Source organism: Mercenaria mercenaria, unplaced genomic scaffold, assembly GCF_021730395.1.
Source record: "Mercenaria mercenaria strain notata unplaced genomic scaffold, MADL_Memer_1 contig_4574, whole genome shotgun sequence".
Taxonomy (NCBI): Eukaryota; Metazoa; Mollusca; class Bivalvia; order Venerida; family Veneridae; genus Mercenaria; species Mercenaria mercenaria.
The window spans coordinates 25,156-47,350 of NW_026462814.1; the positions used below are offsets into that span (position 1 = coordinate 25,156).

The following is a 22,195-nucleotide window of genomic DNA, read 5'->3' on the forward strand; positions in this document are numbered from 1 at the left end:
ATACAGACACATCTATAGTAAATATAATATTATGCAGTGCAAGCAATTCCACCTCTTTATATATATGTTGATATGAATTTTAACTATATCATATGAGATTTTTTTTATCAAATTTTAACTTGCACTTTTCATAATGGTCTTTTTTTGTGCTAATAATTTATAAAACAAAATGTGAAACAGGAAGTAGTATAGAAAATCTCATTGTAACATGTAGTTGTTTCATGGTATTAAGAATAAACCAATATAAAGACTCGCAAACAATAATTGTAATATTTACAATACTTTCGCATGCGCAAAGATAAATCTGTTAGACTTGTTTTTTTAACGAACGCACGAGACTATAACGTGACGGAAAAGTGGAACATTCCAGGCATCAGAACTTCGTAAGTCACAAAGTACATGTTTACTGACAAAATCAAATCACAGCAAGTGTTGGTATTAATTGATCTGATAAAAATGACATAACGCATAAAATGTATTAAACAGGAAAGTGTGACACTTTCGAACATTTATGTTCTTTTAACTTCTCTTTTTAACTGCTGTGCCAATTTCAGCAAAGACAGTTTGACAGAGAAGTACATTTTCGTCTCTAAATATTCGGAAAATGTGATAATTAAATTAACATTGTTCTTACTCCAGATGAAATGAATAAAAATAGTCTTGTAACATTATAAGCATTTCTATGACATGCATGATTCAATGAATGATTACAGAGCTAATAACAATACTAAATACGCTGTCACAAACATGTTCACTATCGAGTAAATTTAAGTCCATTATTCAATGAATTCACTACTGAAAGCAACACTTGAATAAATATTCTGTAACATACAATGTATGTATGTATGTATGATACATGTTCACAATCAATAAACTTTACTTCATTCATTTTAAGGAATTCAGTTCTTAAAACACTTATCTAATTGTTCGATTACATAGTACATATTCTTAATCAGTTAAATTTACTTCATTTTTTTTTAAGAAATTCAGTAATTAAAACAACAATTGTATAAATATACTATCACATACATATTCGCAATCAATTAAAATTTGCTCATATTCTCAGTGAATTCAGTACTTAAAACAAACTTGCATAAATATTCTGTAACATACATATTTACAATCAATAATGTTGACTTCCTTTTTTTCAAGGAATTCAGTACTTAAAACAACGCTTGTATATTAAGTATTCTATCATATACCACGTTCTCAATCAATTTATTTTACTTCATTTACTTGAAGGAATTCAGTATTTAAACCAACAATTGTATAAATACTCTATCACATTGATATTCACAATCAATTAAATTTACTTCATTTTCTTTTCAAGGAATTCAGTACTTAAAACAACACTAAGTCTTGTATAAATATTTTATAACATACATTTTCAGAACTAATTAAATTTACTTAATTTCCTCAATGAATTCAGTACAGTAACTTTAAACAAAACTTGTTTAATATTCTATAGCATACAATAAAATTTACTTTATTTTATTTTCAAGAAATTCAGTCCTTAAACAACACATGTATAAGTATTCTATCACATGCATGTTCTTTTTTTATACCATGTTCTGTTATTTTTCTTCAGTTTTCATGGAAAATAGTACTTAAAGCAACAATTGTATAGATATTCTATCACATACATATTCACAATCAACTAAATGTAATTCATTTTGTTCAAGGAATTCAGTTCTTAAAGAAACAGTTGTATAAATATTATATCACATACATACTAACAATCAATTAAATTTACTTCATTATTTTCAAGGAATTCAGTACTTAAAACAAATCTGGTATAAATATTCACATGCATGTACACAACCAATCAAATTTACTTCAGTTCATCCAATGAATTCATTACATAACAACACTGTTGAAAATATTTTAACATATACATACGCACAATCAATCAAATTTACTTCAGATCTTTCAATGAATTCAATGCTTTAAACAGTACTTGTATAGATATTCTATCACATACGTATTTGTATAAATATTCTGTCACATACAAAATTTAATATGCAATCAATATTTTCAATGAATATCAAAATTCAATTAAACAAAGATGGACAGAATACAGTTTATTAACGTCATAGCCTTTATTACCTTTATATCAAAGGGAGAAAATGTGATTGGTATGAAATTAACTGCGCACAAATGTCAATATATTTCTACAAAACAACTACTAATAATAGCGTAAAACCAAGCTGCATAGTTATTAACATTTGATTTTTAGAAGAACAATAAATGCAACTCCTTTCGGACCACTAGAGCAGAAATATCAAAGGGGCATGATAAAGTGGATGTTTTCTATTGTTATTATTATTCAAACTTCATCCTGCTGGCGGCAATTGATTCTGCCTTTGCGACCAGCGTAGATGAAGATCAGCCTAAACGTCTGTGCCGGCTGATCATGGTCTGTACTGTTCGCTATTCAGTCATAAAATATTTAGTAAACACCCCTTCGAAAAATAAATGGTACTGCGCAAATTGAATAATGGAACAGTCAATTTTAGAAATGTAGCAGGCTAAAAGTTATTTGATAGGAGTGATACAAATTCTTATCAAGAAAATGTTTACATTCTATTTACAGGTAGATAAGTACTTGAAAAATATATGTGCTCATTAATTTTAATATGACAAATGTGTTTAATATACACCTACACAAATTATGTGGACAAAAAACAACAACAAAGCGTCTAGTATTGTTCAAGTAAATACGTACAGAAAGAAACAATCCGAATTGCATCTTTTGTATTGCATTTTGCTGCGCTATTTCCATTCAATATACATGAATTGACACAGTTCTATAAATAAAGCACACACAATTTAGACGCAATTCTATTTTAACATCGATATACTGTCAAAACGTTGAAGATTTCTTTCGATAATAAACTACAGACAAAACGATGGAAGTATTAATTGAAAGGGTCATCATAACAGTACCTAGATCTGGAATTTTGTATTCGACTGTCGTGGACTTTTCCAGGCTGGATCACTCAGCGCTTGCGCGCCTCCTATTACACTAACATAGCATAATTCACTCGAGCCAAAAACAGCATCCCATATCAAACTTCCATAGCAATAACCATATTTTACCTTAAAGTTAATAACCTGTTTTATCTCTATCAACTCAACTCACAGGGCAGTCCTAGGTAACACGAGGAATTATTAAACGACGGGTAAGATTTGGTTTGATGGTATTAAACGTCTCAGGTTTGCACGTTTTGAAACAGATGAAGCAGCCGAAGATGAGTGTATCAATTTGATCGTTAACATACATTGGTTAGAAGGAATGAAAAAACAGCCATCCGTTAAATGTAAGACACATTTATCAACTTTCTTAAATACCTCATAATAACTGCTTTAATATTTCATTTTTAGAAATTTGAGAAGGAAATATGACCCAGGTAGAAACTTTAGCACAGAAGAACAAAAACTGGCCTTCTTAAAAGGTATAATGTCTATGCCGATATTCCAATAAATCTAAACCTGAAACTAAAAATGGCCTTTATCGTCCGTTATGCAGTCCTGCTTTATTATGTCTCTGCTGTATGTCGAGAGCGTATCAGTTTCGGATGCAGAACATTGACGTTATAGATGCATCATTTTTGGAAGAATCTGTACACAAACAATCAGTATAACGCCCACTGACACACGATGATAATATAACCGAAGACAAGAACAGCGATGATCACGACGCTTGTAAAAACAAAACACTAGTACTATTCAGGACTATTCTCTATCAAAACTGTTCACACTATTGACTAGAATTTAAAAACTTTTGTTAAAATGAAAAAGTCTAGTGAACGTTTACCAAAGTTGTATAGTAATTTGAATGTAGTGGTCCAAGAGTCCCCACCCCTTCGCAAAAAAAAAAAAAAAATACAAAAACAACAGAAAAATACGACAACAACTGATATTTACATCGTTGATTCCCCAACCAAACAATGAACCTGAATTTATAAAGAAAACAAGATATCATCAACAGGTATTAATGTATTTTAGAGATTATAATAGAACTTTATTTCTATGGAATTCATGTATTAAGTTAAAGACACACCTGACTTCTTCCTATATGTATATAGGCAAACATTTTCCTACGGACATAATTTCTTTAAATTTTGTGTACTAGCTGAGCATTACGTCTAAAGCGGAAATATGTATCAAAATCGTAGGTACCATACTTGACCTTGATTCAAATAAAGTTGAATCTTGAAACCGTTTGACAAGTTAAGACCATAAAATGTTTTAGATACAAAGAAACCAAAGCACAGTTTTCACTGTTAAGGAAAGCTAAAGCATCTGAAACTTATGCCTACTGTTTCAAAACGTACAGAACCGTGGGAGTTATGGACATCTAATTCGTGCAACCATTATTCGTATTCCTAGTACTGCCATATGTTCCTAAATTATAAGTACTATGAAGTTATAAGTCGTTACTGTGTAATAGGGCCGTGATTGCACTTTCTTATGACAATTCTGGTTATAGTAAATGTAATACACACGTGCAACAAAATATCAACTTACTATTTGGTAAGCCCTGATGTAAGTATGCAATTAAAACATACCCATAAAATATCTATTTCCGAATCCCTCTATGCTATGTTCAAATATGTTAAATATTGTTAACAAATGAGTTATTATTATTCTCTGTTTATATAATCATCATATTATAACATTATAAAAATCTACAATCAAGTCCACATCAATGCGTAACATATATTTTCATGTAGGTCCAGGTGATGGTGCAAGAAATAACTAAAATTATCCACATCTATGAAAGTTTCGACTATTTTGTAAACAATGAGTCAACAAATATTTTTTCTGTCTATATAACAACCATACAAAGTGTCCCTATTACAGATAATTATAATTAAATCCTCCGTCAAATCAGCACAATTTCGTAAAGTATAATCTTCAAGTAGGTCCAGCTGACGGTGCTTGTGAAACGAATAAAAAAAAAGAAACAAACAAACAAAAATGTCTATACAATGGGAAGAAGGTCGAACCGAAGATATCTCTTGTCTGGAGAATTGAAGAATAATGGGTTGTGTATTTGCTCTCTTTACTAGCGGAAGTGATACAAATCAATACAATGACGTAACGTACGTCGACGCGCCGGTAAGTCATCTGCTGCAGGAACGCGCCATAACGAACGCCTAGACTTTCCAACATTCTCCGGGCCGCAAAAAGTTTATACTGTTTAATTGTGTGAAATGTCCTTGATATAACGTTATGGTTCATCGTGTGAAATTAATTCTAACGGATACAACTTCACTATAGGTCTTGAAGTCACAATGTCATGTCTGTTCTTGGTAAGCAACATCAGTGCTCGTGTCAGGCCATTATAATTATTTCCGGTGATTAGGTCTGTGATAATTCCAAGCTTCCATTGGTTTCTCGGAGCGTCATCCTGAATTTGTACGACATCACCAACTTTGATCGTCTGTTTGTTGTTACCTGCCTTCTGATGATGTTCTCGCAAACTGGTAAGGTACTCGTGGCGCCATCTATCCCGGAAGTGGCGAATCAGATTCGCTTGTACTTGGGTGCGCTTCGTGATTCCTGTATAGTTACCTAAATTAATGTCGGTTTCAACATTTTCCGCAATCTCTTGGTATGGAAGGGAACTAACTCTCCGACCGTAAAGTAGATGGGCTGGCGTCAGGGGTTGTAGGTCGGTACAATCAGATGAGACATATGTGAGTGGTCTGTCATTCATAATGGTTTCTTTTTCTGTAACCAACGTTTGTAGTGTCTCGAAGGTGACAAATGAACGACCTAGAACTTTCTTTATGGTGGTTTTAGTAAGTCCAATTAGCCGTTCCCACCAACCACCAAACCATGGAGCTCGTTTAGGTATGAATCTCCACTTAGTTCCTCTGTTGTTGAGGGTTTCACGAACATTTCTGGATTGCGTCAGCTCTCTTATATTACGTTCCGCAGCGTTGAACGTCGTGGCGTTGTCTGAAATCATGATGTGTGGGAGTGACTTCCGGCTGGTGAATCGTCTGAATGCCGCCATGTAGGATTCCTCTGATAGATCATGTACTAATTCAAGGTGGACAGCCCTAGTAGAAGCACACGTGAAAAGAAAAACATAAGCTTCCGACTCACTTCCGTCGTACTTTCTTGCATACAATGCCCCGGTGAAATCAACTCCTGTGACAGCGGAGTGTCTTCTACTCTATTCTTTGGTAGCGGTGGTGGGTCAGGTGCTGTATACTGTTTCCCAGTAACCTTGCGGCATGTAACACACTTCCGGATTACGCAATGCACAGCCTGATGGATCGCTGGTATCCAGAATTTCTGACGTAAGTGGATGATGGTGGCACTAATCCCAGCATGTAGTTGACTCTCAGGTGCATCTTGAATGAGTAGCCGTTTGAAGGGGTGTTTAGCCAGAAGTAGATAGGGAAATTTGGTCAACATATCGAGTGGTGCATTATGGATTCTCCCGCCACTTCAAATAATTCCTGTGTCATCTTTGAATAGTCGTAGCTGTCTGACTAAAGGTAATCGAGTTCCTTTGGAGTCCATATTATCTATTTCATTGTGGAATGTTACACTCTGACAGCTTCCGATCCACATTATTTCCGCGTGCTGTAATTCGTGAACGGTGAGTAGTTCAAGGTTGGCTGAGCATCGTGGTGATCTGCACTTGTCAATGAATCGCATAACGTATGCTGTGACTCGTAGCAGTTTCCTGTAGTTACTGAATCTGTTGACATCCATGATGCTATTAATTCCATTAATTCCCACGATGGTGTTTTCTGATGAAGAGCATGTTTGTATGTTACAGCTGTTGTTATCGTATTGCAGTTCTGCTGTTGTCGTTAACACGGTACTGTCGGTTATCTCCCACTTTGGCCATCTGTAATGGTCATGTAACCATGAAGGACCTTTAATCCAAAGTATACTGTTTAAATACTCTAAAGATGTTACGCCACGTGTAAGCAGGTCAGCGGGATTGTCATTAGTTGGACAATATTTCCACTTCCGGTTGTCTGTCAGTTCGTGTATCTCATATACTCTGTTTTGGACAAATCTCTTTAGCTGTTTTGAGGTATCTAACCAATGTAAGACGATTTGACTGTCCGACCATAAATGTACGGACTCTGTAGCAATTGACTGTAAGATGTGATTTGCAAGACGTGCAGCAATGATGCTGCCATCAACTCTAGCTTGGGTAATGTAAGTTCCTTAAGAGGTGCGACTCGGGTCTTTGACATAACAAATGCAGACTGGTTTCCTCTACATAGGTAGGCTACTGCTTCTTAGGCTCGTAGACTGGCATCAGCAAACACGTGCAATGTAGTGTGGACGTCAACATTGTGTATGTCGTCTGCTGTGTCAGATATGTCGTTTGGCGAGAAGTAATAACGCTGAAACTTATGACTTGAAACTGTATTAAAGTCATCTGATAACTCATTCCATCTCTGTTGCAGTTCTTTCGGAAGTGACACATCCCAGTCATATTTCTGTTGCCAGATGTCTTGAAGTAAAATCTTCGCGCGTATTGTGACTGGACTCAAAATCCCAAGTGCATCGTACACTTTTGCCGTCCGTTGTAAAATTTCTCGTTTCGTGATGAAGTCACTTTTAGGAAAAATAGTATGTTGAAGAAATAATTCATCAACGTCAGCGTCCCATCGCAGGCCCAGAACTTTTGTCGGCCTATCTGTATCAAGTACTTTCTGTGTAGTGGCAACTTCACGTAGACGACTACTATTAGAGTTCCAGGACCGGAGGTTAAAATCAGCAGACGACATCAGATCACGTGTCACATGGAAGTAGGAAAGGACATCTGCTTCTGTGGCGAAACTGGAAATAATATTGTCAACATACAAATCTCTTCGTAATACGGCACTAACCTAGACGGAAGCGTTGGCATCGAGATGTTTCAATAAAGTTGCATTTAAAATGAATGGGGAACATGTCGCACCAAACAACACAGTCTTGAATCTGTAAGTAATCAGTTGACTATTAGGGTCTGAGGTGTCACTCAGCCATAAAAACGTATCACATCCCTATCACTTTCATCCAGCTGCACGTGTAAGAACGCTTTTTTTAATATCTGTGCAAACCGCAAATTTGTTTAGTCGAAATCTGATCAAAATTCCTGTTAGGTCATTTAACTCCGTGGTGTACTTTCGAGACAATCATTCAAACTTGGAGAATCACGTGACTCGCGGCAACTACAATCAAACACAATCCGGATAGGAGTCGTCGAGGATTCTTTTTTAACAGCATGATGCGGTATATAGTGTACTTGGCTGGTTGACTGGTTCTCGTTAATCCTTTCAATGAAGCCTCTTTGCTCTTGATCAGCAATAATTTCTCCATATTTCTGTAAAAGTTTTGGCGTTTCACGAAGACGTCTGATGTTGTTTTGTGTACGTCTCAATGTTATATTGTAATTATCAGGGAGAAGTTTATGATCCTCTTTCCATGGTAATTTAGCTATGTATCGTCCATCTTTGAAATCAATGTTGTTCTTCTGGTAAGCCTTAAGTATATCTGAAGTAGCATCTGTTTCTTCCTGTACACTTACACCCATTCAATCTTCCAGAACCTCTCTAAATTGTAAAGATCTGGCGGAGCGGTGATGACATTCATGATGTACTGTGTTGATGACTCACTACTGGTGACCGGAAGTGGACCGGACAGGAGGTATCTTATCTTAGATGTCCCAGTACTTGTCGGCTCCAATCGAAAGCGAAATATCAAATGTAGCATCATCTGTTACCGGGTGAGCCAACTTCAAATCTCGTAAATATGGAAGTGAGGACACAGAACGCTGCAGATTCTGTAATGGGACAGCTATTGTAGGAACCACTAGGACGTTGATTGGTATCTTGTCATTGCAATCTGTGAGCAGGTACACTGTCGGTGTTTCAATATGCTTGACCTTCTGTGTGGAGGAACCAAAGGCAGCTATATGTATTACTTTACTTCCGGTACGCTGAAGCTCGAGTCTGTCTGCAAGTTCTTCCGTAATGAACGACCTCTGTGCACCCTCGTCAAACAAGATATTTGCATCGGCGATGCGTCTCCTAGAACTAACTTTCGTAATGGCGGTCTTCAGATGGACATTATTTTTTTGTTATGAGTGGTTTAATGAAAAGCAGCTGACAGTTCTGTTGAACTGGTAATAGACTGACCGGAAGTAGCAGGTTCGAAGGGGGGTTTGTAGGATCAAGGTTGCAATTTTCACTCGTTCTCTTATTACAGATGCTTGAATGATGCTTTCTTTCGGCAATGGCGACAACGGAAGTTTGAATGACAGGAGGACACCTGGTGATTTCCTAAGCAATTAAAACATAAGTGTTTTTTTTAACAATGTCTATTCTTTCAGCAAAAGAACTTACTTTGATACAGAAAGTGGCACTGATGGTCACCACAAAATGGACAGGATGTGCGTGAATTTTTACGATCATGTTGTTTCCGGTTTCTCTGGATACCGCCTGGCTTGGGCTTGGTACGTGTATGGAACATAGCAGTCGAATCATAAAATTTTTTAGTGTTAATAGGCTGGCCAGCTTCAATGATGGTGATCTCATTCTTCAGTGCTGCTCTTTAGGTCGGTAGCTGCCAGTGGCTATCACCATGGTCGCGCGTAATGTTGCGTCTAACTTCCGCCGAAAGTTTTTCTTTAATGACTGGAACAAGTAGACTGCCATAAGACTCCTGGCATTGACCGAGTGATTCTAGACCTCTGATGTATGATTCTAGTTTGTCAGTAAATGTTCTCATACTAGATAAATTGTTAGTCAGTCTGGGTAAATCCATCAAAGCTTGCATATAAGCATCTATTATCATGTGAGTTTGTCCGAAGCGTTCTTGTAGCTACAGCCTTAAGATAGTTGCCATGCGTAAGTGGAAATCCCTCAATTACTTGTGCAGCACCCTCATGGAGGAGTAGAGTTCTTAAGTAGCGAAATTTCTGAACTTGAGAAAGTGACGAGTTGAGATGCACGCTAGACCCAAAGGAATCCCAAAAAGTCTGCCAGTCTAATATGCTACCACTGAATGTAGGGATATTTAACTTGGGTAGGTTATGAAACTGAATTTCTGTACCTGTACTTGCGCTCCGGCTACTCTCATTTCTGTTGAGATCATCAAAGCGGTGATCTTCCGGCGTGGGCGGTGGCGGCGTGGTATTCTGTTTCATGAGCGCCTGAAAGTTCCGTATTTGAATTTAAAGATTAAGAATGTAGTCTTCAGTTTCTAGCATCTCGCTGTCAATATCTTCCCCGTCTGTTTGTGTTAAAATCTTTTAATTTATCGCTTCTAACGTTTTATACTTTCCTTCTATCGCCTGAAGTATTGTTTCAAACTTGATTGCATTTTCTGTATTTTCTCCGGCGGTCTTGAGTTTCTGCAGTTAGCGTGCAATAACAGCTTTCTGTACATCTCTCGTCTGTCTAAGTTTCTGCAGATTCATTTCTGTTTTTGTCACGGCACCAACAATGTCTGGCGGAAGTGATACAAATCAATACAATGACGTAACGTGCGTCGACGCGCCGGTAAGTCGTCTGCTGCATGAACGCGCCATAACAAACGCCTAGACTTTCCAACATCTCTCGCTCAAGCTTTAACCGAAAACAAACTGCAAAGAAGATAGCACTCGAAATATGTCTGTTTTACCTTCTGCGATATGGAGTCATATTGATGTAGTATCGGCTTATGCAATACATACGTTATTTTGTTTCAAGTGGCATGGCAGAGTTATTCAGAATAACTGACTGATCTGTTCCAAATGAAATCGTCAAAAGGTGAGACTCTGAGATCAATTACGAACCAAGTAGATACCAATATTACTGGATAATGGACGTAATGCTGCTGGTATCAAGAACTGAATGCCAGTCTAATATCCATTAATTACGTTTCTTAACACATCCCAGTTAACATTAACACATTCACGAGAGCAGTTTGCAATTGCTTTGATTAAGACATCAAGAGTTGCCTTATCATTTTCCTTCTTATCCCACTTAAGAAGCATTTGATAAATCTGCATATCAACAGTTTGGTTATTCATCACGATATGTTGCAATTCTATTTCGTTAAGACCTAACTGTAAACCAATCTGTTTCCATCCTTGTCCGATCGCCATTGAGAGTGTGCTGTACTCTTTCCTTGTTAACCTTTTCTTTGGAACCTTCTCGGGTTCTGTATCACTCGAGTACCATTCTTTCTGAATGTCCCTTGCCTTGAAACAATGACTTATCTTGTCAGGACAAGGACATTTGTCTCTTAAGTTTAGACTTTCGAAATCACAGATCTCTCTACTTCCTTTGAAACCGTGTTCAATATGAAAACATCGAAAAACAAGATTCGTCACAGAGCGTGATTCTTTTGTTTCTTTTCCATGATATCTATTCATTTCTGTGCTGATGACAAGTTCTATGTATCTCCGAAACATGTCACAAATATTGGCACTGACACCGTCGCAAGGGCAAAGAGAGACAACCAGAAGTTCAAGTCTATTTTCGTTCATCATCAACAGTCCGGCATGATCAAAATCCAGTTCGCACGCAACAACATCATTATAGATGATAAAATGTCCGTCGAATTTGATAAGCGGCCATCTGCTCACTACAGCTGCCAAACATTTTTGGTAAAGTACTGGCAGAATACTTTCATTAACTACCTTGAAGCCTAGAGCGACTTGAGATGATGTTTTACCCTCGCAAAAAGCTTCAAACATACTATCGTCAGCTTGCACCTTGAGAAAGCTCGGAACGATATAATCATGAACTTCCTGGTTCGTAGACTCATCATAGCTAACCATGTTGGAAATGATGCGATGTTTTTTCAAGAACTCAACCAGTATTTCTTTGTTTTTCATTAACTCCTCATTGCCACTGTGCATCCAAACTTCTTCAAGCAACTCCGGTTCAAGTCTTGCTGTGTCATATAGCTTATTCAAGTGTTTTCGCATTCTTGGGCGGACTTTACAAAATTGTTTGGATGTAATGATACAGCGGAATGCGTCGATCAGAAACTGAGGTTTTAAAACCACATACCGAGCTAAATCCCCCTCATCAAAATAGCAAATTGAGCCTATGGCATGTTGGTAGGAAAGGAAAAGCTTGATCTGGTCAAATTTGTCGCCATGTTCTTTTGAACAAATTGGATATTCATTTTTGCTATCTATTTCTATAACTTCGTCAAAGCTAACGATGCTTTTTCTGTGGGATTGCAAATCTTTTTCTAAAGGTATCCATTTTGCAGGCAAGTGTCGTTTCTTTTGATTCTTCTTGATGTCCAGTATTGACCTACGTAGCTGTTCAATTCCATCGTCTGTCGAATCTGTGTTGGATACTGCGAAATCTGCAGGCTGAATATGGTTAAGGCATAATCTATCCTCGAAAGTCTGTCTGATGTCTTCAAAATAATAGTCAATGTTTGTTCCTGCCTTTAATTTGTCCATATGTGTTCCAACTAAAATGATTGGTGGGTCATGACCATCCACGCTCCCTACAAAAGAATCTATTGAACACACCCAGAATTTCATGTAGTCTCGAAGCGTTTTCTTGTGCAGAGGGAATTCGTCATCTTTGATTATGGTATCCAAATCCTTTTCAAGACTGAATACTAAAATGTAAACAGCTTGTCGCGAATGAAATATCTGATGGGTTGCATAATAAGCAAACTGTCCTCCAAAATCCCATATACGTATTGTTGTACGCACATCAGGTCTGTTATCGTTTGTCTCGTATTTTATCAATTCCGATTTAAATTTACGCAAAGTCTGAAAACTTATACTTTTGTTGGGAGAGCTTGCTTTGAGTGGTTGATATTTTTCTGATTTAAACTGACCCTGATCTAAATCAGTGTTGGACAATTTCAGATTTTCCTGCAAAATATGTTGCTCATCAATATTTTCAATCTCCTTTCCAGTTGACGGATAGTCATTATCTTCATCTGGTCCGCTTATCTCGCTATCTTCTAATTTCAAATGCAGAGATGGAGACTGTTCCTCAATATCTGACTCATGTGTGGGCGAACCTTTTGCAATACTAACTAAACGCCGAATCTCTTCATCCTCGGAAACTACTACATCCTGAGGTGTCCATTCAGTATCGCTTACTGCGACACATTTTTGAACTTCTATTCCATCAGTTGATTCAACTTTTTCAATTGGCAATTTCAATAACCTCCGCACTAATGACGTCTTCCCCTGGCCATAGCAACCAACGACCATGACTCTTATGGTGTTGTCTATTTCTGTTCCTTCTTTTAAGGCGTTTTCGTAAAGTTGTCTAGTGAATGGATCATCTTCTAACTCATCTGGTATAGCTTCAGCTAATTGAAAGATAACGTATGTCTAAATTATATATCATATTAAATAATTGTTTTATTCCCTTTATTTGCAAGAAAAAAAGTTTTAAAGTATCACCGCTCGAAGTTTTTAATTTAAAAAATCTTCAGACAATTTGAGTATGTAACAATGACTGCAATTTTTAATTAATACTGCTGAAATTGAAAATGAAAGTAAAGTAAGTCGAAATTTTTGTTTGGATTTTGATGATAACTATTTACCTATTTAAAGCGACTCTTTAACAAATATCAGTTCAGAAATAACTGTGAATATTTGTAACCTGCCATCAAGTTTTCTTATTCATGTGAAAAAATAAGAAAAAAATTAATTTTACGCAAAAACAAACTGAAAGATCAACGATCCAATTGAAGAAGCATGGATAGTATGCAAAATGATTTGTATTTCGAAAAGAATACTCGACGTAGAATAGAAATGATAGGAAACAAATGGAAGAAGGATCTTCTGATTCAGAATAAATCAAATTTAAGTCTTTGCACCTAGCAATATTAACAATCCCATTGAAGCTCGGATGGAAATAACATGCAAATTGATTTGTTTGTAGAAAAGAATACTCATTGTAAAGAATATTGTGAATAATTGTTTGAAATATGCTATAAATGCAGCCTAGTAATCCTGTTGCAGAATGTTATGACAGCTCAATCCTATTTCTTTACCTTATTTTCAAAGCATATTCTGAAGATTTGAAAAATCAGGGTTAAATCAATGTCTTCATTAAAGAAGAAAAAATGATCAAAGCGTGCAGAACTACCTTAAGCACATGGTATTACATTTATTAATTTATTAAAAATAATATCGACTCAAGTCCTAAGCCTAAGCATTATGATAAGTAGGAAATTTCTCTAATGCGTAATCACGCATTAGCAATATTCAGTACGATAAAACTTTAATTCATTTTACATTAATGAGATAGCAGCTTTGTTGATATATTGATGAGACATCTTTTTCACATGTCAAAACTTCTTTTTATGTAATATTGAATTCGCTCAAAACAAATATAATTTGTTTTCCAGAGAAAAATTGAGTGTGTTTACATGATTGATTCGATCGCTATCTAACGTAGCAGAAAGTCTTTTGCGGATGCCAATACTGACATTGTTACCGGATTATTATCACAATCATGTTGTCGTTTTCCGTGGCGTGACAAAGGCAAGAATTGCAATGGGGAAAATGTGGTCCAATCTTAATGAAACCCTGTGAAGTAATTCTTTATATAAACTGTCTGTAGAATTTAGTAGTTGAGTTACTCGGAAGGACAAGAAGGTCTCTTTGTGAACTCATACATAAGTTAAACATGTTTAAAACTCTAGATATCGCATTCCTACTTGATCTACTTGTAATCAGATCAGGGTACTTGACTTTCTATAATCTAGCTCATGTTAGAAACTAGGTCTCTAACTATATCAAATCATGATAAAATTCTACAAAAAATCTCTTCAGGCCATATTTTCTGTTCAATCTACGTAAAACATAATTAGAAAGATTTGTCGTAATGATCTAGTTCTTATAATTAATAAGTGACCTGTTTTCAAAATTTTCTTAGATCACACAAAGCAATAATTAAGGCAATGTTTGGCTATACATTTGCCTGATCACGCGCAGGAGATAGATATTCCTATGTTTCTATAGGGAGAAACCTTGTCTAATGTAGCGAACACTTAAGGCACACAGTAACACTATTGTGACGTCATAAACTATATAAGTTATACCCGGAAAAACCCGAACTTTTTGTCATGGAACTTTATTTTAAACGTGATAGGCAAGAACAATGATCTGATCTGCCTGCCTGTGAACGACAACTGGTTTCATATCCTTCACAACAGCATGGATGAAAAAAACTCGTAAACGCTCGCTTGTCCCTCTGGTAGAGAAAATCCTAGCTTACATAAGGACGCATTTAAAATCACACAGAATCTATATAAAGTTCAATTGTTCGTTCATGATCAACAATTAGGTAAAATTTGCCGTCTTATCGGTAAAATTATCCCCCTTTAAATCACTTGGCTATGCGATATCGATTTTTATCTGGTTGATATTTTCCAATAGAAACAAAGAAGGAAAGAAAGTTTGAACAAATATTGTTTTAATTAGAATGAACACACAATATCTATTATCCTATTGAAGTGTTCGTCATTCTTTTCTCTTTACAAAGATATAAAAATTATATATCTAAAATGAAGAATTAATGCTTCCCTTGGCGATTAAAAAACATCACTATCAGTCTCTGTTTACGGCATATAGTTACTGAAGAAATAAGCAAAAACCTGTGATACGTATCTTATTCTTTCCCCTGTAGCCACTTTATTCATAATTTGAGAATATTTATTATCCTATTGAAGTATTCTACAGACAATAAATTTTTTATATATGTTTTTATTTTGAAATTATTTTAATGTCTTCTTGCTTCCCTAGACGTTTAAAAGTTGGTGATTTTTGTATTATTTCTTTATTTGCATGTGTCCGTGGTATTTCCGAAAACGTGCGGAAACGCACGAACTCGCCCGAAGTTTAGCTGCCGATGATACAGAAAGAGCTGATTAACAGAGCAGAGTATTATTTTCAATTGGTAATTCTTACTGCATGCATCAATATAAAAGAAAGAAAGGTAGAGAGAGAGAGAGAGAGAGAGAGAGAGAGAGAGAGAGAGAGAGAGAGAAAAGTCATAACAATTTTATGAGTTAAATTTACACAATTAGAAAAGAAGCTAAAGTATATAAATGGTCTATATTTTACTGTTTGCTATACACATTTAGAAAAGAAGCTGGAGTATGTAAATTATCTATAATTTCAAATGATTATTTCTTTAATCTGGTTTAACGACAAAGATATTGTGCAAATGGAGCGGTATGTGATCAATTATAATTGAAAGAAAGATATAGCCACTGTCTAGTATTTTTAAGATTCGCTTAATTATACTAATACCCCTAAGTTTAAGTTTTAACCATAAATATGTTATAAAGAATTTATATGATGCAACATTTTGAATAAATTGTTTTCGGAGCCTCTAAAACAGCCATATAAAAGCATTTTTCGATAGTTGCTTATTGCCAATTAACAGCTTTTTGCAAGTTTATTGCTTATCGACACCTTTTTATTAGGGGATTAGGGACGATCAGGTCTTTTTATTACACAGATAATAATCTTCTCTGTGATTGCGTAAGAGCATGTTTAATGAACGAGACTTAAATACACAATAAATATTTTTTTTTTAATTTCAAGTACAAATGTTGTTAGATACATAATATAATGTGACAGTGATTGTGTTTTTACTTGTATTTGATTAACAGTATTTTTTCCTGAATTACAGGTTAATTGTTCGTTATTAAAAACACGTTTGAAAGGTTCGAAGGTTCGCCTTAGAGTGAAAATATCATACTATAAAATTTTTGTGACAACATTGTGAAAAATTGTCGTTTATTGATTTATTAGTTTAGTCAAAGAAGTATAAAAAACATGTTTATAGCTCTTTGGTTTATTGTCCCTCCTGAAAATTATTATGTACTCTCTCTGCTCCATATTATATAATGCTTTCACTTGCTGTAGGCATTATATTTATGCAATAAATCGAAATTGAATTGAACTTAATGTATGCACAGCTAATCTCAAGAAGGTATAGCACGCGCTAAAAAATAAGAAAAACCTGTAATCCCTTGTTCATTTAGTAAAAATATTCGTGATAATTATTATGAATAACCTTTACACTACTTTAGTGTCACATTATCCTAAATCTTTCCTAAAATACTTTTTGCTATGATGAGCTTGTTTTGTTCTTAGGTTTTCACTTTTTATTTTAAAAATCTGACATTTATTAAATCAGTTCAAGTCAGTCCCTTTGAGAAACCTTGAGAAGTCATAATTCGCACATATTTTATAACACAATGACTGGCTCGGGGGCAAATAGGTCACACTTCCAATTAACAGGCTCTGGTGTCATAAAAAGATACCCTGTATGTTTGCTAGTTTGTTTTTCTGTTCATTTTTCATTAGTGTGTGACAATATGTTTTTCAAATGTCCATTACATAGCAAAATTAATTTTGACAAGTTAAATATGATTAAATGCAATCAATTGATTTATTACTTAAATTTCGACTCCGCAATAAATTGATTAATTACTTAACTTTTCACTCCACTGAATGTAATGATAAAAAAACGCATTTCACATCTATTTATAATAACTGAAAATGAAATTGTCAAGCTTGTAAGTACTTTTAAAAATTATAACTTTTTCCTGCTTTTTTTTTAAGATAATAGTAGTTTCATCTACATGTATGTTATGCTCGCCTATTACTAAATAACGTAGTGTCTTCTTTCTTCCGTTCTTGAAAAACAGAATTAAACCAAGTTGATGACTATATTTGCTGTTGTTGTTTTACCAGTATTTAAAATTGGTGTAAAATAAATCACCCTTCCCAGTACGTTTTTACAGTAGATCTCTAATCTATAATCCTTGTTTTTTATGATCGGCACCTCCCGTGATACGATAAGCGGGGATAGCCGAACCATAACGATCTGCAACACTCGCTAAAAATATCCGATAGTGATCGATATTTAGCTAGACGGTCGAAGGGAGACAACAAGGTATAGCGTTGATCTCAATAAACAAGGAAAGATAATAGAATCGATTTTTTTTGCACATTTCTTCAGTATGAAACAATGTTTCCTTGATACGATTTTGTGTTGTTCCACTTTTCTAAGTTTTGATCCCCAGCCAAGAAAACCAAAGGGCATGGCAAATAGATAACACTTCTTTCGCAGAAAACGTTGCTTGTTTTATATGCTTTTTAATTGTTGGCCTAACAAAAGTCTCTTTGTATGACTTAATGGTCTTCTTTTTCATTTAAAACGCACATCTAACTCTATTTCATTTTTGTTGTGAAAGTTTCGTTTCAAGGCGAGAAATAATAGATTCACAACGACAACAATTTGAATGAATAAAAGATATACCAAGGCCAACTGATTAAATAATTATTAAATATGCGATAACTTAATTTTAGAATAACTGAAATAATTCGTTTTCTTATTCTCATGTATAGCCTTTAATAGCGTGATTTCTACCGAAGAAAAAAAACAGTCAATAGCTTACACCTTTTCTTTTGGATACACCTTCGCAGTTTTCGATTCATTCCTCAAAGACAAATTAAACAACTTATGTAATACCTATTTTGACTGGACAGTAGGGGTTAACGCAAGTTTTATTCCGGTAAACAACATCTGTAGAATCCCGAGGGACTCTGTAAATGTTGTAACATGAAACAAACATGTAGAGCGAACAAAGTGTAACATTTCTTTACATATGGTAATTTCTTTAATATTAGATATTATTTAAAATACGAGTTACTTCCTTATTTATATAAAACGGCATATGTAATGAAAACTTTAGCTTTACACAACATCTTGTCTTTTACACAACGTGCAGGTGTAGTGAGGTACGAACAGAACGCATCTATAGGAGGTGTTGTATGTATTATAATGATATTATTAGACATTTCATAATGGAGCGACTTTTCTGAATTCACATTGCGCTAGCGGAAAAGGAACTTAGAAGACGGGTATTATTTTCTGAATCAATAAAAAGATGGTAACTTTTATTATGTTTTAAACTTAAAAGAACAAAAGTCAGACAGTCATGTTACTCAGCTTAGTTTTAATCAAAGTCGTTTCACGTCATCATTGAAAATGTACTTTTAATTAAACTATATCTAACATATCGTTCCTGTAAAAAGAACTATGATTTCTTTCACTTTTTGGATCAACATAATTGAAATCATAAATATTATACAGTTACTTCATAAAATGGTCAGTGATTAATCAAGTTCAAAAAGGTCAATACGATTATCCTCGATATAATGACAAGGCCATTTTGAAAATACTGAAGTAATACCGCTTGGCGATTTTAAACATTCAACAAAACGAAATTAGAATTCAGTAAGGAAAAACTGTTATCGTGTCACATTATAGATGGTTGTTGAATACTAAATCTAGATACATTTGCAAGTTACCTTGTCCATTGGGACTCCCGTTTTTATTAAGTGGCATTGTCAACTGCCATTCACCAGTAGTTGAACTTTGCAAGTTGTTTGAACAGTTCTGCAAACAAGTAAATATGAATTTAAGCTTTATATTGTTAAGTACATATAACACCGGTACCTAAATATATAAAGATGTATACTAGAACCATTGCTCTTCAAACCCTTAACAATATAAATATTGACGAGTTTATATATTAACATTATTTCAACGAATTATCCTCAAATGACGAGTTAGCTTATCTGAGTTCAGACACATCCAACTACGTTAACTTTATAAACAAATTGCGGATTTTATGTAACAGTACAAAAGTACCAAAGTGTTCAAAAATCAACCGTTGGGTTTGTTGAGGACCCTCCATGATATTAGGTGGTGTCAGTTTGATAATATTTATAATATTGACGTTACAGATCATCTTGGATAAACTATATCAAAACCAATAACCAATAATATGCAGACAAATGTGTCAATGTGTTAATGTGTTGCAAGGGCAAGTAAAGAAGGCAGACTTGACTCATTGTATTTGGCATCATATATGTTATGAAGTTATACCATATTTTAAGTAATAGATACGCAGCAGAAGATGGGTTGAAGGCGGATGGAAAAGTCGAAAATAGTCACGCTCTCCACGCACTGTTGCTATCTATGTGTAAGTTTCACAAGTGTAACATAAACGATTCACTTTTTTAGATAATAATACGAAAAGAATGCAGTTTTGATGTACTGCGTAGAAACACAAAGAAATTTTACTGTATTCCATTAAGCTAGTCAGTATAATGACTTGTCCTGTCATAAATGCAGACCGCCATCAAACTTTTGCGCTACGCTATAAAAGAATACGCTGTTTCATATTTGTATTCACGTTCTACTTCTGACAGTTACCTTCTAAATTTTAAACTATTGCCACTTGACATATGTTTGCTGTTCTGACGCAGCCAGCATTGTATTTATCTCATAGAGATAAGAAGATATCTCATTCCTAAATTCTTTGTCTTCCAACATATCCAAGATATGAACACATTTTATAATTATAGAAAACGTCCTAGAAGACGAAAATGTTTGAACGTAATGGCACACTGAAGATGAAATTTATCAAAATAAAAAGAGTAGTAGGTCTGTCATTTTAACTTTTGTGGTTGAACTAATTCCAAGATAAGCTTTTTGGTGTGGAATAAGTAGTTGTGAGAAAATGAAACACAGAAAAAGGTCCCCAAAATATCTTGGCATATTTTGTAGGTATTGCTTCTGGAATTCTGATGTAAGTAATACGTATTGTGGCCGTGACTGTGGACCTTATGCTGTATTGTTCTACTATTTGTGTACTTTAGCATAAATGTTTGAGTCGAATATGAGAAAAAAGATATCTTAAGATTTCCAGCAAGTAATGGTCAGGTATGTTTAGCATTTTACCATCTTTGCCAAAAAGTTCATGTTGTCAAAATTCAGAACATAGGTGTCAAAATTCAGAACATGGGATTTCTATCCAAATTTATACACATACGTAAGGCACGTAGCTGGGGGCATTTTTCATAGAACGCAGAGGTAGTAAGGAGGCAGAGGCTCAGGGTATACTCCTCATGAATTTTTTTTTAATTTGAGAGTTTTAAATGGTGCATTCGGGCGTGTACTTGCAGCATAATCATTACAAACAACCTTATTGTTTCTTAATTATTTTTTTGAATGAAATATATTATTTTGCTAGATATGCGCGTAATACTGCACGTGCTATTTTTTGTTCATTTGTCCTTTTTTATGTGTTTAAGTATCTATTCAAACAGATGGTTATGGTAACACACATTCAAATTATCATTATGATCGGATATATCATTCAAGAGATATGTCTATAAGTATATATATATATATATATATATATATATATATATATATATATATATATACGATAGTTGTTAAAAGGAGTTTGTCATATTCAAAAGCTTTTAAGCTTGTGAATGTATTTGTGCCTTTTTGTAAAGCATCATGATATCATTTTTGACATTGTCTTAAAATTTAACCATAGACATTTGCCTTTCAAAACCGTTAGCATAGACGAAGTATGATTGTAATATTTCACATGTTCAGGATTATAATAAAATAAGCAATCAAATAGTTGGATAACGCAATAAGATGCAAAACTATACTTAAATTGTTATAAAACTTTAAAGACAACTGGTGAATTTCAATGCACTGTAAATCAACTAACAATTTAATTAGTTTACATTCAAATAATGCATATAAGGAACACGTTCGCTTTATATTTATAACAAACTCGGGTATAACGAACGCATTTTGCTTGTCCCGATGAGTTCGTTATAACCGGAGTTAACATGAAGCAATCTCCGTTGCAAGATATAAGCTCCTTATTGCAACCAAATGGATTAGCAAATTTAATTCCGCATGCTTGCGTATTTGCATGAAGGCAGCTACGTGCTGTAAAATATTTCTAACAAACTGCTCGGCACTGAAGATAAAAAGTGGTTGAACACCAAACGTGTGAATCACAACGTCAGAAACAAGCAAAATCATTCATAGGGGATTCGTAAAGCAAAAATATATTCACAATGTATCTGTAGACTGTAGATGGATGGGGTACTTGATTACATTCATTCGTAAATTTTATTTCAATTATTCATAAAATCCTTCTTGAGGTGCTTTTTAACGTAATACATGTATGTGAATAAAGAAATGATACTAATATTTCGTTTAATTGATTATATTTCATATAAAATTAAAATCTAAAGAAACCTGCCCTTAAATATAACCTAATTTCCAGAGTTTATTACTTCCTTTATTGTGTAAGTAACTAAAGATGATATGTCATC

At 34.7% G+C, this 22,195-nt stretch overlaps 2 protein-coding genes across 2 annotated transcripts; both read right to left on the bottom strand.

The window, feature by feature from the left end:
• Nucleotides 1–388: 388 nt before the first annotated feature.
• On the bottom strand, nt 389–19,416 carry LOC128553975 (uncharacterized). The gene is made up of 2 exons (XM_053535171.1): nt 19,349–19,416; nt 389–13,314 (listed from the first exon to the last, which is right to left on the bottom strand). The coding sequence occupies exons 1-2, from the start codon at nt 19,383–19,385 to the stop codon at nt 10,874–10,876; spliced, it is 2,478 nt and encodes an 825-aa protein (XP_053391146.1). The 5' UTR covers nt 19,386–19,416; the 3' UTR covers nt 389–10,873.
• LOC123541866 (uncharacterized) lies at nt 5,237–6,028 on the bottom strand. Its single transcript, XM_045327489.2, has one exon. It carries the CDS (start codon nt 6,026–6,028, stop codon nt 5,237–5,239), a length of 792 nt encoding a protein of 263 aa, XP_045183424.2.
• Nucleotides 19,417–22,195: the final 2,779 nt, after the last annotated feature.

What these genes read in the sequence shown, in the direction of transcription:
- LOC123541866 (XM_045327489.2), bottom strand. Translation starts at nt 6,028, where the DNA reads ATGGCGGCATTCAGACGATTCACCAGCCGGAAGTCACTCCCACACATC.
- LOC128553975 (XM_053535171.1), bottom strand. Translation starts at nt 19,385, where the DNA reads ATGCCACTTAATAAAAACGGGAGTCCCAATGGACAAG. An exon ending in CGGGAGTCCCAATGGACAAG is followed by an intron (nt 13,315 to 19,348) that starts GTAACTTGCAAA and finishes TCTTTCAATTAG; the next exon opens with CTGAAGCTATACCAGATGAG.